The sequence below is a fragment of the Lepisosteus platostomus genome, chromosome 8 (assembly GCF_059453375.1).
Source record: "Lepisosteus platostomus isolate fLepPlt1 chromosome 8, fLepPlt1.hap1, whole genome shotgun sequence".
Lineage (NCBI taxonomy): Eukaryota > Metazoa > Chordata > Actinopteri > Semionotiformes > Lepisosteidae > Lepisosteus > Lepisosteus platostomus.
In genome coordinates this window covers 15,681,939-15,702,526 of record NC_142618.1, presented here as the reverse complement: position 1 = coordinate 15,702,526, position 20,588 = coordinate 15,681,939, and the positions used below count along the sequence as shown (strand labels likewise).

General features: G+C 46.9%; 2 protein-coding genes across 2 annotated transcripts; both read left to right on the top strand.

The window, feature by feature from the left end:
• Positions 1–779: 779 nt before the first annotated feature.
• Positions 780–9,214, top strand: LOC148656760 (uncharacterized; the record flags this gene model as incomplete). Its single annotated transcript, XM_088644401.1, has 7 exons — positions 780–806; positions 1,018–1,093; positions 1,637–1,680; positions 1,884–1,953; positions 2,661–2,704; positions 2,892–2,977; positions 3,177–9,214. Coding segments are annotated over exons 1-7 (6,384 nt in total), but the record flags the coding sequence as incomplete, so codon positions are not given.
• A 645-nt stretch (positions 9,215–9,859) lies between these two features.
• On the top strand, positions 9,860–18,620 carry LOC148656759 (uncharacterized). The gene is made up of 8 exons (XM_088642605.1): positions 9,860–9,987; positions 10,789–10,853; positions 11,337–11,494; positions 12,560–14,095; positions 14,537–14,700; positions 16,232–16,296; positions 17,641–17,777; positions 18,086–18,620. Exons 1-8 carry the CDS (start codon positions 9,907–9,909, stop codon positions 18,250–18,252), a joined length of 2,373 nt encoding a protein of 790 aa, XP_088498731.1. The 5' UTR covers positions 9,860–9,906; the 3' UTR covers positions 18,253–18,620.
• The last annotated feature ends 1,968 nt before the right edge of the window (positions 18,621–20,588 follow it).

Genomic DNA, 20,588 nt, shown 5'->3' with positions numbered 1-20,588 from the left:
ACCTTTAAGAGATCTCTCAAATATTCAATATGATTCAGTCCGCACCTGTTAAAGCAGCTATTGATCTTCTCATGTAAACAGATTCTGGTGCAGGATCTTCATTAACTCTTTCATGTCCCAATGCAGCCTTCTGTTCTGTAAATGAGGGCATTCCAGTTACGTGGATAGAGAAGTTGTTCTACAAGCTGTGTTACTGTTATTGTTTTAATGTTACCTCTCTGAGCAACATGTACGTCTGGTGTTCCACAGGGATCCATACTTGGTCCCTTATATTTCAGTCATTATCGCTCCTCTTGCTCAAGAAATATAATTACATGGGTCATTTTGAATTTTAAAATGTATGTCTGATATTGGTTAAATATTACAAAATGGGGGTTGGTTCTACTTTAAATTAGAAGAAATCAGAATATATACATACTTAACGTAGAGGGATGTCCTTCAAATACTCTTTTACATTTATTCTAAACAAAATAACATGAAGACAGTGTAATATTCCCTGTTGATTCCTGGATTCATCGAATAAAGGCAAAGGTACATACCTATCCTATTTACACTGTATAGCACTTTTACATTAGGTGCTGTAAGCAATGATATGATTTCAAGACAAGTTAGGAAAATATGCACCAAAGTGACTTATTACTAATTATTGACTATCTGTATGCTGAGTGTAAAATGTTTAGAATTGTTCTTTGTTTACACTTGTGCTCTGTCCTCAACATTGTCTCTCTGTCTTCTTTGTGCCCATTTCCATCCCTCTTGCAGCTGACTACGACTACAAGAATGACCACCTCTCCAACAACACACACGTAAGTGATGTCACAAGCTTTTATACGAGTGTATAGTTTAATTCTAATAATAAACTGCTCAGATATAGCTGTGTGCTGTACACTGATGGAGGAGTAACAACTAGAAATATAACATCCCTCAATTTCAAAGGTTCTCAATTCAAAAACCAGATGTAAGAAACATTTTGCCAGGTTGACTGATCCCACTCTTGTTCTCTGTCTCTCTTCACAGAACTAAGCGTGACGATGTTACAGATTCAGGGATAGAAGAGCCCTACATCCCAGTTACTACAAGGTCCACAGCTAAAGTAAGGAGTGGTTCTGAAACTACATACTTTGGGTCCTTACCAGTGTACAGAATATCATACTGAACGGGTATTACAGATCACTGGGAGACCCACATTCTCCTTCTTGAATACTACTTCTTTTTAATTTCTTTTAATTTCTCCGCTGTGTCATTTTAAATGTTAAAATCCAATGTGTGCCCAGTTGCTACAAGGTCCACAGTTAAAGTAAGGAGTGGACCGCATAGATTGTGTCCTTACCAGCGTACAATGAATTCAAGTGGTATCATATATTACTGGGACACCCACATTGTGATTTTTGAATACTGTTTCTATTGTTAATTAGTAGTTCAATAGTAAACAAAATATGGGGCGCGGTTCCACTTTAAACTATATTCAGTCAGAATATATACATACTGTACTAAACCTACATGCTTGTTCTTAAAACCTTCTTTTGAATTTGTGATAAAAAAAGAACAAAATGAAGACCGTGTACTTTTCTCCATTGAATCCTGTCCCAGCTCTGTCCTCATCTCTCCTTTGTGCCCATTTCCATCCCTCTCACAGCTGACAACGACTACAAGAGGGACCTCCTCTCCAACAACACACACGTAAGTGATGTCATTTACTCATCTCCAAATGAGAAGTTCTATACTGCTAAACTACTCATCTGTTAGTTCGTGTTATATTCAAGTAAGTGGACTAACAAATACCTCTAAGAAGTACCTCGCAATATAGTCTTCCTATTTGTCAAACCAAAATGCAAGTTATCTTTTTCCAGGTTGTTTGATTCTACTGCTTCTCCTCTTCACAGAATTGAGGACAATCACTCTTCAGGGTCAGGAGAAGAAGAGCCTTTTACTTCCACCACTACAAGGCCAACAGTAAGGAGAGCTTTTCAATCCTTACACTTTGTTTCCTACCTCCTTCGTGTTGTACTGAACCAGTATTGCGTGTGACACCCATGTTCCGTTTGTTGGATCCCATTCATTTTGTTAACACCGTTAATGCAAGGAGTGTTTTTTTAATTCCATCCAGTTGTCTTCTTAAATTGTTTTTGAACTTCCCATGAAGGAGTCAGAAATGTAATGACGAAATCCTCAATGACTTATATAAAGCACCTGTGGGATGATGGCACCAGGCGATGGACTCGAAAGTAGGATTCTCACATGGGTTTGAACTGTACACAAGGGTGTCAGAGATAGAAAGATTGTGTGAGCCAAATTCCCCTATTTTGTTTTTAATAGAGCTGGGCACAATGCCTGACTCTGACGTATGTCTATGTTTGGAACGTTTGATGTGCAAATGTCTCCTGAGCTACAGACAGGAATCATCCAGAGCTATGTGTATACTGTGCTGTATAGTGTTCTGTGTATATACTGTGTGCTTTGTGCTTGCTTTGTGTGTGCTGTCTGTATACTCTGTATATACCGTGCAGTGTGTAGAGTGCAGAGTGAGAAAATGAGGAGCTTTACAATGTGTCAGAGTTTCTCCTCTGATCACTCTTTGAGAACTACAGTACTGTACATCAAAACGACTGTGTCCTCAAGTCCTCATTTCATGTCCATTCTCATTTCTCTTCCTATCACAGGAGACTCTGACTACAGTGGTGTCCCCTCCTCCTGAAACACTGACGTACGTAAACTTCTTTCCTTATTTAGTAGCAACTGCACAGTCTTGATTACTTGTGACAGAATGAGAGAAACCCTCAGGTCTCCAAAAATGATCAATATTCTAAAAATAACAACACATTGTACTACAGGCTATGAAATCATCACTTACATTTTAGTTAACTGATTGTGCTCTCTGTCTTACTCCTTAGAACTCTGCATGTCTTTCTACCGACCACTGGTGAATCACTGATCTTCCAAAACGTGACTGCTGTCCATGTTACGATGACCCTAAGAGGTAGGTTTCACCTTCCTGACAGTGTGACTACCTGATTATTACTAACACCAAGTAGACAGCAAGCATAGAAGGAAGGCTAATTTAATGCACTCTAATATTACAACTCACTATAAGGATAGTGCTCTTCCCTGAAGAATTCACTGACCTTCTAAATATGAAATATATATTATGTCTTAATGTTCAATTTTCACAAATATAGGACTGAAACTGGAGACAACCAAAGGAACTTCTACAACCACAATTCCGGCTAACACTACAACCACAGCTACCCCCACTCCCTCTACAACCACGCCCGTGGCCCCCTCTACAACCACGCCCGAGGCCCCCTCTACAACCACGCCTGAGTTCCCCTCTACAACCACGCCCAAGGCTCCCTCAACAACCACGCCCGAGGCCTCCTCTACAACCACGCCCGAGGCCCCCTCAACAACCACGCCCGAGGCCTCCTCTACAACCACGCCCGAGGCCTCCTCTACAACCACGCCCGAGGCCCCCTCTAGAACCACGCCCGAGGCCCCCTCAACAACCACGCCCGTGGCCCCCTCTACAACCACGCCCGTGGCCCCCTCAACAACCACGCCCGAGGCCTCCTCTACAACCACGCCCGAGGCCTCCTCTACAACCACGCCCGAGGCCCCCTCTAGAACCACGCCCGAGGCCCCCTCAACAACCACGCCCGTGGCCCCCTCTACAACCACACCCGAGGCCCCCTCAACAACCACGCCTGAGGCGCCCTCTACAACCACGCCCGAGGCCCCCTCAACAACCACGCCCGAGGCCCCCTCAACAACCACGCCCGAGGCCCCCTCTACAACCACGCCCGAGGCCCCCTCTACAACCACGCCCGAGGCCCCCTCTACAACCACGCCCGAGGCCCCCTCTACAACCACACCTGAGTTCCCCTCTACAACCACGCCTGAGGCCCCCACTCCAACCACGCCTGAGGCCCCCTCTACAACCACGCCTGTGGCCTCCTCTACAACCACGCCTGTGGCCTCCTCTACAACCACGCCCGAGGCCCCCTCTACAACCACGCCCGAGGCCCCCTCTACAACCACACCCGAGGCCCCCTCTACAACCACGCCCGAGTTCCCCTCTACAACCACGCCTGAGGCCCCCTCTACAACCACGCCCGAGGCCCCCTCTACAACCACGCCCGAGGCCCCCTCAACAACCACACCTGAGTTCCCCTCTACAACCACGCCTGAGTTCCCCTCTACAACCACGCCCGAGGCCCCCTCTACAACCACGCATGAGGCCCCCACTCCAACCTCACCTGAGTTCCCCTCTACAACCACACCTGAGTTCCCCTCTACAACCACACCCGAGTTCCCCTCTACAACCACACCCGAGTTCCCCTCTACAACCACGCCCGAGGCCCCCTCAACAACCACACCTGAGTTCCCCTCTACAACCACGCCCGAGGCCCCCTCTACAACCACGCCCGAGGCCCCCTCAACAACCACACCTGAGTTCCCCTCTACAACCACGCCCAAGTTCCCCTCTACAACCACGCCCGAGGCCTCCTCTACAACCACGCCTGAGGCCCCCACTCCAACCTCACCTGAGTTCCCCTCTACAACCACACCTGAGTTCCCCTCTACAACCACACCCGAGTTCCCCTCTACAACCACACCCGAGTTCCCCTCTACAACCACGCCCGAGGCCCCCTCAACAACCACACCCGAGTTCCCCTCTACAACCACGCCTGAGGCCCCCTCTACAACCACGCCTGAGGCCCCCTCTACAACCACTCCTGAGGCCCCCTCTACAACCACGCCTGAGGCCTCCTCTAAAACCACGCCTGAGGCCCCCACTCCAACCACGCCTGAGGCCCCCACTCCAACCACGCCTGTGGCCCCCACTCCAACCACGCCTGAGTTCCCCTCTACAACCACGCCTGAGGCCTCCTCTACAACCACGCCTGAGGCTCCCTCTACAACCACGCCTGAGGCCCCCTCTACAACCACGCCTGAGGCCCCCACTCCAACCACGCCCGAGTTCCCCTCTACAACCACGCCCGAGGCCTCCTCTACAACCACGCCCGAGGCCTCCTCTACAACCACGCCTGAGGCCCCCACTCCAACCACACCTGAGTTCCCCTCTACAACCACACCTGAGTTCCCCTCTACAACCACACCCGAGTTCCCCTCTACAACCACGCCTGAGTTCCCCTCTACAACCACGCCTGAGTTCCCCTCTACAACCACCCCTGAGTTTCCCTCTACAACCACACCCGAGGCCCCCACTCCAACCTCACCTGAGTTCCCCTCTACAACCACACCTGAGTTCCCCTCTACAACCACACCCGAGTTCCCCTCTACAACCACGCCCGAGTTCCCCTCTACAACCACGCCCGAGGCCCCCTCAACAACCACACCCGAGTTCCCCTCTACAACCACACCCGAGTTCCCCTCAACAACCACACCTGAGTTCCCCTCTACAACCACGCCTGAGGACTCCTCTAAAACCACGCCTGAGGCCCCCACTCCAACCACGCCTGAGGCCCCCACTCCAACCACGCCTGAGGCCCCCACTCCAACCACGCCTGTGGCCCCCTCTACAACCACGCCTGAGGCCTCCTCTACAACCACGCCTGAGTTCCCCTCTACAACCACGCCTGAGGCCTCCTCTACAACCACGCCTGAGGCCCCCACTCCAACCACGCCCGAGGCCCCCTCTACAACCACGCCCGAGGCCCCCTCTACAACCACGCCCGAGGCCCCCTCTACAACCACGCCCGAGGCCCCCTCTACAACCACGCCCGAGGCCCCCACTCCAACCACGCCTGAGTTCCCCTCTACAACCACGCCTGAGTTCCCCTCTACAACCACGCCTGAGGCCTCCTCTACAACCACGCCTGAGGCCCCCACTCCAACCACGCCCGAGTTCCCCTCTACAACCACGCCCGAGGCCCCCTCTACAACCACGCCCGAGGCCCCCTCTACAACCACGCCCGAGGCCCCCTCTACAACCACGCCCGAGGCCCCCTCTACAACCACGCCCGAGGCCCCCACTCCAACCACACCTGAGTTCCCCTCTACAACCACGCCTGAGGCCCCCTCTACAACCACGCCTGAGGCCCCCTCTACAACCACGCCTGAGGCCCCCTCTACAACCACGCCTGAGGCCCCCACTCCAACCACGCCCGAGGCCCCCACTCCAACCACGCCCGAGGCCCCCTCTACAACCACGCCCGAGGCCCCCTCTACAACCACGCCCGAGGCCCCCTCTACAACCACGCCCGAGGCCTCCTCTACAACCACGCCCGAGGCCCCCTCTACAACCACGCCCGAGGCCTCCTCTACAACCACGCCCGAGGCCCCCTCTACAACCACGCCCGAGGCCCCCTCTACAACCACGCCCGAGGCCCCCACTCCAACCACACCCGAGTTCCCCTCTACAACCACGCCTGAGGCCCCCTCTACAACCACGCCTGAGGCCCCCTCTACAACCACGCCTGAGGCCTCCTCTACAACCACGCCTGAGGCCTCCTCTACAACCACGCCTGAGGCCCCCACTCCAACCACACCTGAGTTCCCCTCTACAACCACACCTGAGTTCCCCTCTACAACCACACCTGAGTTCCCCTCTACAACCACGCCTGAGTTCCCCTCTACAACCACGCCTGAGGCTCCCTCTACAACCACGCCTGAGGCTCCCTCTACAACCACGCCTGAGGCCCCCTCTACAACCACGCCTGAGGCCCCCTCTACAACCACGCCTGAGTTCCCCTCTACAACCACGCCTGAGGCTCCCTCTACAACCACGCCTGAGGCCTCCTCTACAACCACGCCTGAGTTCCCCTCTACAACCACGCCTGAGGCCTCCTCTACAACCACGCCTGAGTTCCCCTCTACAACCACGCCTGAGGCCTCCTCTACAACCACGCCTGAGGCCTCCTCTACAACCACGCCTGAGTTCCCCTCTACAACCACACCTGAGTTCCCCTCTACAACCACGCCTGAGGACCCCTCTACAACCACGCCTGAGTTCCCCTCTACAACCACGCCTGAGTTCCCCTCTACAACCACGTCTGTGGCCCCCTCTACAACCACGCCTGAGGCCCCCTCTACAACCACGCCTGAGGCTCCCTCTACAACCACGCCCGTGGCCCCCTCTACAACCACACCTGAGTTCCCCTCTACAACCACGCCTGAGGCCCCCTCTACAACCACGCCTGAGGCCCCCACTCCAACCACACCTGAGGCCCCCTCTACAACCACGCCTGTGGCCTCCTCTACAACCACGCCTGAGGCCCCCTCTACAACCACGCCTGAGTTCCCCTCTACAACCACGCCTGAGGCCCCCTCTACAACCACGCCTGAGGCCCCCTCTACAACCACACCCGAGTTCTCCTCTACAACCACGCCCGAGGCCTCCTCTACAACCACGCCCGAGGCCCCCACTCCAACCATACCCGAGTTCCCCTCTACAACCACGCCCGAGGCCCCCTCTACAACCACGCCCGAGGCCCCCACTCCAACCACGCCCGAGTTCCCCACTCCAACCACGCCCGAGTTCCCCACTCCAACCACGCCCGAGTTCCCCACTCCAACCACGCCCGTGGCCCCCTCTACAACCACGCCCGTGGCCCCCTCTACAACCACGCCCGAGGCCCCCTCTACAACCACGCCCGAGTCCCCCTCTACAACCACACCCGAGTCCCCCTCTACAACCACGCCTGAGGCCTCCTCTACAACCACGCCTGAGGCCCCCTCTACAACCACGCCTGAGGCCCCCTCTACAACCACGCCTGAGGCCCCCTCTACAACCACGCCCGAGGCCCCCTCTACAACCACGCCCGAGGCCCCCTCTACAACCACGCCCGAGACCCCCTCTACAACCACGCCCGAGGCCCCCTCTACAACCACGCCCGAGGCCCCCTCTACAACCACGTCTGAGGCCCCCTCTACAACCACGTCTGAGGCCCCCACTCCAAACAAACCTGAGGCTCTCTCTACTCCAACTACAACACCTACTACCACCAAAACTAACACTCCAACTACAACACCTACTACCACTCCTACTACAACACCTACTACAACACCTACTACCACCAAAACTACCACTCCAACTACAACACCTACTACCACTCCTACTACAACACCTACTACCACCAAAACTACCACTCCAACTACAACACCTACTACCACTCCTACTACAACACCTACTACCACCAAAACTACCACTCCAACTACAACACCTACTACCACCAAAACTACCACTCCAACTACAACACCTACTACCACTCCTACTACAACACCTACTACCACCAAAACTACCACTCCAACTACAACACCTACTACAACACCTACTACCACCAAAACTACCACTCCAACTACAACACCTACTACAACACCTACTACCACCAAAACTACCACTCCAACTACAACACCTACTACAACACCTACTACCACCAAAACTACCACTCCAACTACAACACCTACTACCACCAAAACTACCACTCCAACTACAACACCTACTACCACCAAAACTACCACTCCAACTACAACACCTACTACCACCAAAACTACCACTCCAACTACAACACCTACTACCACCAAAACTACCACTCCAACTACAACACCTACTACCACTCCTACTACAACACCTACTACCACCAAAACTACCACTCCAACTACAACACCTATTACCACCAAAACTACCACTCCAACTACAACACCTACTACCACTCCTACTACAACACCTACTACCACCAAAACTACCACTCCAACTACAACACATACTACCACCAAAACTACCACTCCAACTACAACACCTACTACCACCAAAACTACCACTCCAACTACAACACCTACTACCACCAAAACTACCACTCCAACTACAACACCTACTACCACTCCTACTACAACACCTACTACCACCAAAACTACCACTCCAACTACAACACCTACTACCACCAAAACTACCACTCCAACTACAACACCTACTACCACTCCTACTACAACACCTACTACCACCAAAACTACCACTCCAACTACAACACCTACTACAACACCTACTACCACCAAAACTACCACTCCAACTACAACACCTACTACCACCAAAACTACCACTCCAACTACAACACCTACTACCACCAAAACTACCACTCCAACTACAACACCTACTACCACTCCTACTACAACACCTACTACAACACCTACTACCACCAAAACTACCACTCCAACTACAACACCTACTACAACACCTACTACAACACCTATTACCACCAAAACTACCACTCCAACTACAACACCTACTACAACCAAAACTACCACTCCAACTACAACACCTACTACCACCAAAACTACCACTCCAACTACAACACCTACTACCACTCCTACTACAACACCTACTACCACCAAAACTACCACTCCAACTACAACAGCTACTACCACCAAAACTACCACTCCAACTACAACACCTACTACCACCAAAACTACCACTCCTACTACAACCAAAACAACAGGTAAGTCTGCTCAGGTAATGTAAGGCAAACTGATCTGCTTTGTAAAATCACAGAATGAATATCTCATTTGTCACTTCAACACTGACTGGATAAGTGCTTTAACATTAAAAGAACAAGTAAACATTGATATATACAGTATATACACGTCTAGCCAAACACTCAATTTTAAGAGGTATTACCAGCACTGTGATTAGATTTGGGTCATGCATTATGATTCTTAGTTTTCATTAAGTATGCAGTATCTCATCTGATAAACTTTGTTATGTGTGATTGACATATTCCCTATTACAAACGTTAATTTTTTATTAACTGTTTAAGATTAATGCAATCTGATTTGTTCACTGACGTTAATAAATTTGCACACGAGAGTTTATATCTCCCATTGTCTTTTCCACGAGCAGTGACAACAACACCTGTACCTGCAGTTTCAACAATATTTAAACTGGTGTTCACCATGGCAATGAATTTCATGCCTCAGCTGAACGACCGCTCCTCTAAGGAATTTCATCAATTGGCAGCGACTGTTACAATACAGGTAGGTATCAATGGGTCCCTCTGCCAAAAGTAACAGTCTGGCTGTATCAGGTATACAGCTGGGTGAAGGTTTATTTAATACTGCTCCACAGATTATCAGAAACCGACTAGTACAAGCATTCTAGACAGCAAGTAAGAAAGTCAAGTCAAAGTTAAGAAATAAATGCAAGAGTCTAAGTCTAAGCAACTCAAAAGTCTAAGATGAACAGCTGGATATTTCCTGAATCCCTGGGAAAGAACAGAAGTAGCATGGTTTGCAGTGAGTCTTTGGTTTGGGATTCCTCACCCTCTTGCTAACATTTTAGGTGAAATAATGATAATGCAAATAAACAGAATATCATAAAAAGCAACCCAGACCAAAACAAACGTATATCAAATTATCTTTACATTCCGTGAGATTGACTCTGCACTAGGATTCTGGGAGTGGTTCTTCAGGAAGACAAAAGAGACAGAAACAGGAGAGTTTTGTTCACGATCTTTACCCAGCGACTCCTCCATAACTGTCATACTCAGATAAGAGGTGACTGAAAGGAGTTGCACAGGGGAAAATCTTCAGGGTGACACCGTCCTTTGAGGACCAGTAGAGGGCTGTTACACTCTGAAAATACGGAAGTACGTTTCTCACACAATTCCTGTACTGCAGCCAGGAGAAAAGTCACAGATCTTGCAGTTTCAAACAAAGTAATTAAACAAACTTAAGAGTCTTACATTGGTCTTAAGTATCCATTTCTTTCTCTCAGTTGAGTGACAGCCGAGGTGGAGTAATCCACAAAATTCAAACTTGTTCCTTTTTTACTCACAGCTTGATTTCGTGTACAGAACGAAGTATGGATCTATTTTCATTGGCGTCATCTTGTTAGGATTCAGGTAAGGAATTTAATTCTGCTGAGTGCTGACCAGTTAGCTGAGTCACTCTCTTGCCCTCTACATACTCTTGTCTTGTAGGTTTCATTCAATTGAGGACAATTCCCTCTAATTCTGAAATGACTTAGACCTACAGTTTGTTTTTTGTCATGGTGTAACAGTGGGACTCATTCCTTAACTATTCATTACCAAATTCATTCAGGTTTGAATCCGTTTTTGCAGGCATAATGTCTAAAAATATCCAGAAAAACAGGTCGGTTTTAAAGTTACTACAATTCAAATAATTGTCAATTATTAATAATTCAAATAATAGATATCACCCAATACAATCATTTAAAATTAGAAGTCAGTGGGAGGACACTGGTCCACTTGACTTTCGATCACTCAGTAAATCCTCAGAGACTGTGGCATCAGTGTTAACACAGTTCACACTAGTGATAAAAGCCTGCGGGAGGTGAGCTAAATCTCCTTCTTTTCCCCGGACAGGCCAGGATCTGTTATCGCAGACACACAGCTGGAATTCAGGAGCTCAAACACAACTCTTACTGGCACTGCTATAATCAAAACTCTTGTGGAAGCGAGTGAAAACTCCAGTCTCACCAACTTTACTCTGCCACTGAACACCTCAGCAATCCAGGCAACAAGTAAGGAAGAAGCAGCATGGCCGTCTTTCACTTCACTTTGCAATCTCTCTGTAGAACTAGCTTGCAAAATCTTCAGAATGTGCTGGTGTAATTCAATTAAACACCTGCCTCATTGCAAATCCCCTCTAATCTGGTTTCAGACAATTACTCAGCACCGAAAATGCCTATGTTAAAGTCATTTACAATCTTCTTATGACTGCAGATTCTCTGACTATCCTTATTCTCCTTGACCTCAGTGTTGCTTTTGATAGTAAATCGTGGCATCTTACTTTTTCATCTTGAGACTGTATGTGGAGTTTCTGACATTCGTTCATGTTCGTTAAGTCTGGTGTTCATCACTTGGCCCCCAACCATTCAGCATTTACATGTTTCCAATTGGTCAGCTATTACAATTACGTTGTCTGAATGATCATTTCTATGCCAAAGATACTCAAATCTATGTCCATACTTAACCTGACAATGAAGTAGCTGTTTTTTCACTCTCTCTAATTGCATCTCTGACCTAAAATCCTAGATGACACAGTACTTGCATTACAATCTAAACTGAAGAATTTGGAGGTGATATTGGATCCAGGCTTGACGTTTGACCCCCATGTGCAAAATGTTGTAAAACCATCTGCTTCCACCCTAGAAATATCACCAGACTATGTCCTATTCCGTCACTGACTGTAGTGGAAAAACTGGTCAGCACATTTGTCTGTAATTTTCTAGAATTACTGCACCACCCTTCGTTCTGACTTCTAAATCCTCATGCTCACCTATATTGCTATAATTGCTTGGCACCTCAGTAACTTCTTTTGTTTTGTTTTTAATTTCCCAGTAAAGTGCTTTGAAAAGATACTTTGATTACTATTATTATTGTTGTTATTATTGTTAAGAGAATAATGGTTAGACAAGAATATACAGTATGGTAGACATTTCAAAACAAGTTAACCTAAAGTACATCATGACAGGAAGAAGCTTAGTTTCAGTCCCTGTTAACATCTAGTCTTTTAGATCTATCTACAACTGTAATGTCCTCTGCTTTTGAGTGTCACTAATTATTGTTTCATTTTCTATCACCAGAAATAGAAACAACCACAGCAGTCCCTACAACTCTTCTTACAACTCCACTTCCATCAACTACTACACAACCTACCAACACTACTCCAACCAATTCACCAATAATTACTCCTACAACCACCCCTCATGCTACTGACACATCTACAACACCTACAATTACTCCTACAACCACCCCTCATGCTACTGACACATCTACAACACCTACAATTACTCCTACAACCACCCCTCATGCTACTGACACATCTACAACACCTACAATTACTCCTACAACCACCCCTCATGCTACTGACACATCTACAACACCTACAATTACTCCTACAACCATCCCTCATGCTACTGAATCATCTACAACACCTACAATTACTCCTACAACCACCCCTCATGCTACTGACACATCTACAACACCTACAATTACTCCTACAACCACCCCTCATGCTACTGACAAATCTACAACACCTACAATTACTCCTACAACCACCCCTCATGCTACTGACAAATCTACAACACCTACAATTACTCCTACAACCACCCCTCATGTTACTGAATCATCTACAACACCTACAATTACTCCTACAACCACCCCTCATGTTACTGAATCATCTACAACACCTACAATTACTCCTACAACCACCCCTCATGCTACTGACACATCTACAACACCTACAATTACTCCTACAACCACCCCTCATGTTACTGAATCATCTACAACACCTACAATTACTCCTACAACCACCCCTCATGCTACTGACACATCTACAACACCTACAATTACTCCTACAACCACCCCTCATGTTACTGACACATCTACAACACCTACAATTACTCCTACAACCACCCCTCATGCTACTGACACATCTACAACACCTACAATTACTCCTACAACCACCCCTCATGCTACTGACACATCTACAACACCTACAATTACTCCTACAACCACCCCTCATGCTACTGACACATCTACAACACCTACAATTACTCCTACAACCACCCCTCATGCTACTGACACATCTACAACACCTAAAATTACTCCTACAACCACCCCTCATGTTACTGACACATCTACAACACCTACAATTACTCCTACAACCACCCCTCATGCTACTGACACATCTACAACACCTAAAATTACTCCTACAACCACCCCTCATGCTACTGACACATCTACAACACCTACAATTACTCCTACAACCACCCCTCATGCTACTGACACATCTACAACACCTACAATTACTCCTACAACCACCCCTCATGCTACTGACACATCTACAACACCTACAATTACTCCTACAACCACCCCTCATGCTACTGACACATCTACAACACCTACAATTACTCCTACAACCACCCCTCATGCTACTAACACATCTACAACACATAAAATTACTCCTACAACCACCCCTCATGCTACTAACACATCTACAACACCTACAATTACTCCTGCAAACACACCTAAAACAGATATTTCTTCCGCAACACCTACTACAACCCCATCCAATTCTACTATTACATCTACAACTTCTTCTACAGCCAGAACTACAGGTAAGTTCGCTCAGTTAACCCAGGTCAAGCAGATCAGCTTTGTACAGGCACAGGATCGATGTCAAGTTTGTTTTAATCTGTAAACACATACACTGACTTTAAGCCTGATTGCATACATGCTTTTAGTTTATATAGTTTAAATAACAAATAAAAATTTAGATAATTACATGCCAAGCACAACCTCAATGTCAACAGTTATCACTAGCACTCTGGATAAATCGCTCTTTCTAATTAGTATTTGTCACTTAACATTTATTTATTTGATTAATGTTGTTTTGTTTTATTCACACTTTCCTTAAAACGTTTGAAAAAAAACATTTTCTTTATAGTAGAAGATTGATGTTTCACTGCAGTCTGATTTGTGCATTGACTTTAGTCACAAGCAACAATGTATATCTCTTTATATAAATATACAATTTATATTGTTTTTCCCATGAACAGCGACAAAGATTACAGAAACAACTACAGCCCCAACAACGCCATCTATACCCACATATCTGACGAGATTTGCACTAGTGTTCAGCCTTATAAGGTCGTTTGAGCCAGGGCTGAATGACCCCAGCTCAACACAATACAAGGAACTGGAACTGAATGTTACAAAACAGGTAGGTTGGCTCTCTTTGGATTATTTAACACTGAAGAGCTGGATGACTAGAAACGACTGCAGGCAGGAGGAGGGGCGACAGTGTCTCCACTGAGCTTCTCAAAAGAACACAAGCCGCAGGATTTGCAGTCTGTCTCTTATTCAGATTGTTTTTCCCCTTGTTACCAGTAACAGTGGCTCCTTAAGGTGGATCAACTCATTACTTCATGCAAATGGAACGTTTTATGCAAACAAGCAGGGAATGTTGTTTCACACCAGTGTTTTGCGAAAAGGATGGGGAAACCACTTCCTCTCAAACCCAAAAGATGGCACTGTGTCTGCAGACTCGTGACCACGTGTTTTCCCGTTTCAGAGTCCTATAACGTTTGGTTAGACTTTTAGGTGCGGTCTGGCTGGGTGAAGGCAACTTTTTTAAAGTGAGTTAAACAATCCCACATGTACATGCAGAATTTCTAGAATGCCTTCTCTCTCCATACTGGACCACTGTCTTTGGGACTTTGATTTTGTGAATCTAGAAGTCCACCGGTTTGTTTTCCCCATGAGGGTATATTTTACAGCAGTCCACAGTCAACATTCTGTACCTGTGATGCCAAGCTGACCAGGTAACCATGTCGCAAGGGGCACACGAGTGCATTTCTGTCAGCCAATCTACATTTTAGAGTGCCCAGCACTACAGTCTCAATAATTAAAGCACAGAAGTGGGAAGTAACTACACCTGCCGCAGGTCCCACTATGACCAGCCTTCTCTTAGTTCGGTCCAGAATTCAACATCTGGCAAAGCCGAAGGCTGACCCATAGCACTTGGCCTAAGATGGATGATGGATAAAATTGTGACACGTCCAGGACAGTCGCTACAAAACCACTCAAGGCTGTTCACCCTTTCTACAATGGCCAGGAAGTCTAATTAGGGGTCAGACCCCTTCAGTACCATGTCTGGGTATATGGCCAGAACTCCAGGAGTAGGAGCTGGTGACTGGAACTGGAACCAGAGATGGTGATCTGGGCTCCAACAGAACCACTGGCTGGTTTGCACTGACATTATGTTTGGAATGATGTACTTAGTCATGACCTGCAGGGGTCCGAGCTAGGACCATGACTGCTCTTATGTACATCAAAGATGGAATTAGTGGAAGACCGCAGAGATCTCTATTAGGACCACTCCTGTTCTTAATCATACAGCTGATGTAATTAGGGATGTTCCACAGGGATTTGTGCTAGGACCACTGTACTTATTCATTCATATCAAGGATATAGATGCTGGTACAGTCAGTAGATCAGATGGTGCAAAAATAGTAGAACTAGCAAACAGTGTAAAAGCAGCAAATTCATTTTAAAAAGATTTAGATAAAATTCCAAAACTAGGCAAAGACCTAGCAAATGATGTCTGATGTAGACAAGACCGGGGTTTTGCATTCTGGTAGGAAGAGCACGTGATCTTGAGTATAAATTAATTTTCTCTGTCAGTTGATACCTTGTTGTAGACAGAGAAAATTACAAAGTCCTAACTTCTTTCTAACTTGTTTTTTCAACAGCTTAATACGATTTACAAAAAGAAATACGGAATTCTCTTCATTCAGTCCAAGGTGACAGGATTCAGGTGAGGACTTGAGCTCTGCCACATGTTGGCCAATCAGCTGTTTACTCTCCAGGCCTCCACTTGGGTCTTCAAGTGTCAGCTCAGCTGAGCACAGCTCCCTCTGATGTGGGTGTTACTTAGACAGTTTCTCTTTAGGTGTAACAATATAATAATATAACAAGGTGTAAATATTCACTACCTAATTCATTCAAAGTGTGAATCAGTTGTTAGAAAGTTAAATTTAAAAGCAGATTTTCAGCTTTAACTGGAACAATTTAACCTTTGGTTTTAAGCTTCTGAAGACCGAACTTGGTCCAGATTATTTATTATAGTGGTACCAACCAATCGTATCCCTGTCACGTCTGCCTCTGGAAGCAGGTGACATCATAGCTAGCCGTGTTAAGCAGAGTGAAGTCTCATTCATTTAAAAAGTCCTAGTGTGTCAATATCACATGATATATGAACATTGTTCACAGTAATATAATAATGTTCTTGAATTTATTAAGTGACTTCCATCCCAAACCGTCTCGAATTGCTCCTCAAATGCTAGTGCAAAGCTCTTCATTTACCTCTGAACAGCTCCTATTAGACAGCAGATAAGCTGGAGAAATGAGACTTGGCTTCACAAATTGAAGCCAGAATAGACAAACCCAGAATATAAACTAGCCAAGAAGCTAGAGTTGCCACTTCTTCTCTAAAGAACAGCCATGGGATCTTTGACAACATAATAGTCAGGGCCTCGGTTTAATGTGTCAGAGGACAGCACGTCCTTCAGGACAGGATCCAGGGGCACAACACTGGAACGCTGGATTGGAAACTGCACTCTAGAGAGAAGAGCGCGCTCTACAGGTTCACTAAAACTACAGGATCGTGCTGGATTGTTCCTGGAGGGCACCCATCCCAGTATTGGCCGAGCCCAGCCTTGTGAGGCTGCTCAGATCAGATCAGGCTGCAAGGTGGCAACAGTGCCAACTATTACAAGAACAGTTCAGAACAATCAGAAATTAAATTAAACCCTAAACTTAAAATACCCTCAAATGTCTGGAAAATGTAGACTCTTAGATTAATTCCCCCCCCCCCCCCCCCCCGATATCCAAAATTTTAAAATAATATTCAGCAAAAATGCCCAATGGATTGAGTGGTATAAATCATTTTTAAAACTACTGAGATTTCTATTTTTGAATCGCGGACATAACACACTGAAATATTTTACAATCGGTCAGTGGGGGGGGCACAGGGTTCGGACACCGGTCATTAAGTGGCTATTGAAAACTCCACAGAGAGGCTGTGACGAGTGATTCAAGGTACCTCTAATCAAAAACAACGTGCTGGAGGCGGTGAACTGTCCTTCTTCCCTCTGCTCAGGCAAGGCTCCGTTATCACAACCACCGAGCTGGATTTCAGGAGCTCCGCTCCCAGCGCCATTGAGATCGCCAACACTTTCAAGGACGAGCTGGCGAACTTCACTCCTCCAGTGGACAACACGACAATACAGGCAACAAGTAAGAAAGAGGGAGTGGGGCCGTCTCTCTCCTGACCCTTCTCCTGACGTGCGCCTTTGGTATTTTCTCAGTAGAAATGCTAAGAGAATGAATACCCCTCAGAAGCCAACACAGATGTCGCAGAAGACACGAACCTCAAATCATGCCAGGAAGTTTTTTTTTTTTAAATATATATAAAGAAAGTCACGGAGCAAATGTTTACCTCACTCGGCACCGCTGCCAAAGTCTCGTCTTTCACCTCCACCGCTCTCCTCCCCTGGACGCCCCGACTTTCACTGACCAATTCTTCTTGCGCTTTCCATCACCAGAGCTGGAAGCCAGCACAGCCGCCCCGGCGAGCACAACGGTAACGACCGGGCCGGCCAGGCCCGCCTCCGGAGGACACACCGCGACCGCCAGGGCCCGCTGGACCTTCCTCCTGACCCTGGCCGCTCTCGTCCTGCCCCGCGTCGCCCGGCTGGACAGCCCGGCCTGAGGCCTCGGAGCGCTCGGCGGCTCCCGGACCCTGCTTTTATTTATCAAGAGCGTTTCCAAAAAAATCTTCAGATGTAAAATCAGTTGACTATTCCTTCATATAACGTGCAAAAAGAGAAATCCCTTTCATATGTCTCGCTTGCTTTTTCAGCATATTGATATAAAGGTGCAAAATGAAGTATTATTTAAGTCCATCTTCTAAAACCTCACTTTAATACGCTGTTTTTCCCTTTTCTTGATTTCAATACGTTAAAACGTGCTCACGGTTCTACCGGTTTTTTGCTTTGTCTTCTTTTGTAAAGTACCCTGAGATTCTCATGTAAAGTGCAATATGTAAAAATAAATATTATGAAGCATGTTTAAAAATGATGCGTGTTGCGTGTCACTCATCACTCCATCCCCCTTTCTCTCCAGGACAGCCTGGTTTCCTTCTAATCCTCTCTGTTCATTCGCAGGTTTCGACTTCATGTCTCTCTTCATCTCCCCTCGACCCAGCTCTTGTTCTCCTGTGCTATATAATCTCTGCTGACCCCCCTGTCTTTCTCACACCTGAAGAAGGCTCCACAACCGAAAACCTTGCGTTTCCTTTCTTCTCTTTTCAGCATGGAGTAAACCTTTACTTGCTCCTTCGCTGACGCAGCCCCCTGCTTGAACTGTATCAGTGTTAGATCTTTAACTCTAAGTGTATAATACGCATCACTTGGCGTGATGTGCACTCGGGGAACGACTGCACAGCCCACAGACTGCCACAGCTCCTATCAGGCTCAGACACAGGCACTGGGAGCTGCAGAACAATTACATGCCTGTAATTCCTGCGTTCCTTCCTTGCCCAGTAATCCCCAGTACAAACAGGTCTTCGTCCTCGGGGTCGCCGCACAAAAGCACAAGGCACTGCAGGCTATTGTACCACCCCACTCCTCCAAATGCTCCAGTAATTCCAGCCCTTTCCCTTCCGGCTCACCTTTTCCCTCCTGGATCCCAGATGGACAACGTCAGGCTCTTTCAAACTGCCTCGGCAACCTCAACCAGCACAGTGTTCAGTTCACGCCGCCTGTGACTATATCACTACTGCAGGACAGTATCCAGGCCGCCATCAAGCACTTGAAACAATCTGTTTACAACGTCTGCATGGTCTGGGATGTGGACGTAGGTTAGTGACACATCTCAGGTGAGTCGGCTTGGATTTCTAGGACAGCTTCCTGAAAATCCCCGCCCAGCTACAATCTGTCGTGCTGACAGAAGAGGAAATGTCCACACCACAGTGTGGGAAAGGAATCGCCACTCACCCAATTGAACTCGTAATTACATAGGTCAACAAAAGCCCTCAATGTCACACTGCCGAAATACTATGCTTCTGGTACGGTGAACTATTAATGAGACAGAACAGCCAACATACTGAGCCCCTAACAGCGAGAAAACAAAGGGATTCACTGCAGGGAGGCTCCAACACAAATTATTCCGGAGTTTCAACACATTTATTCAAAACTATTCCCACTGCCAATAATTCCAATGATCCCAGACGTTACCTGAAGCAGGTTACTGAATTACCTCACTTAACCATATAATAGAAGACTACAGAGTACAATACTCTTTAGCAGGGCTGGGAGTTTTTCTTGAGTATTTTGTTTTTGAATTTTGGGTTAATCCTGCTATGTAACATCTCCTCGTTCGAACACTTCAATCACCTTAATCAATCACTCACTGTAATTTACGCGCAGTATGTGCATATTAACAGCAAAGATTACGAGCTGGTTTAATTGAACAGCATCGCAGTGTGCAGCAATAAATCGAAATGGCCCCATACATGTATATACTGTAATGCGCCAACAACAGTTTGCTTTGAAGAGATGTGAAATACTGATAGCAGAAATACGTGCGGTAGTACAGAAAAACACTGTAAAGCGGAAAACTAAAAAGTTTCGCAGGCCGTGGTTTCTTGTCTGTTAAAAACTGAATCACTGATGCTGTTGTGTAGAAAGAACACACACGCGTTCCTCAGCATCCAGGGGACGGGTAACAGCTATTGTGCATCGTTTAGACTTGAACTCTATGTTTGGATACCACGTCCCTTCATCTCTTCAGAGACGAGCTTGTCAGCTCCTTCACTAAACCAACCAATAACCTATTGTTCATAAGTTTTAGCCAGTTAAATGAGTGCTCTCTAAATTTAAGCATGAGCAGGATGATCTGTGTGTTTTTTGTCGGCCTGAAAGGGGAGCATTTTGGTGCATTTATTTGTTAGGTGCCTGTGTTAGGGTCTGTGAAGGTGTTTTGGACGGACTTGCAGAGTTTTGTTTGCAGGCAGTTAAAGGTGCTTTTTAGATTTAAGGATTTTGA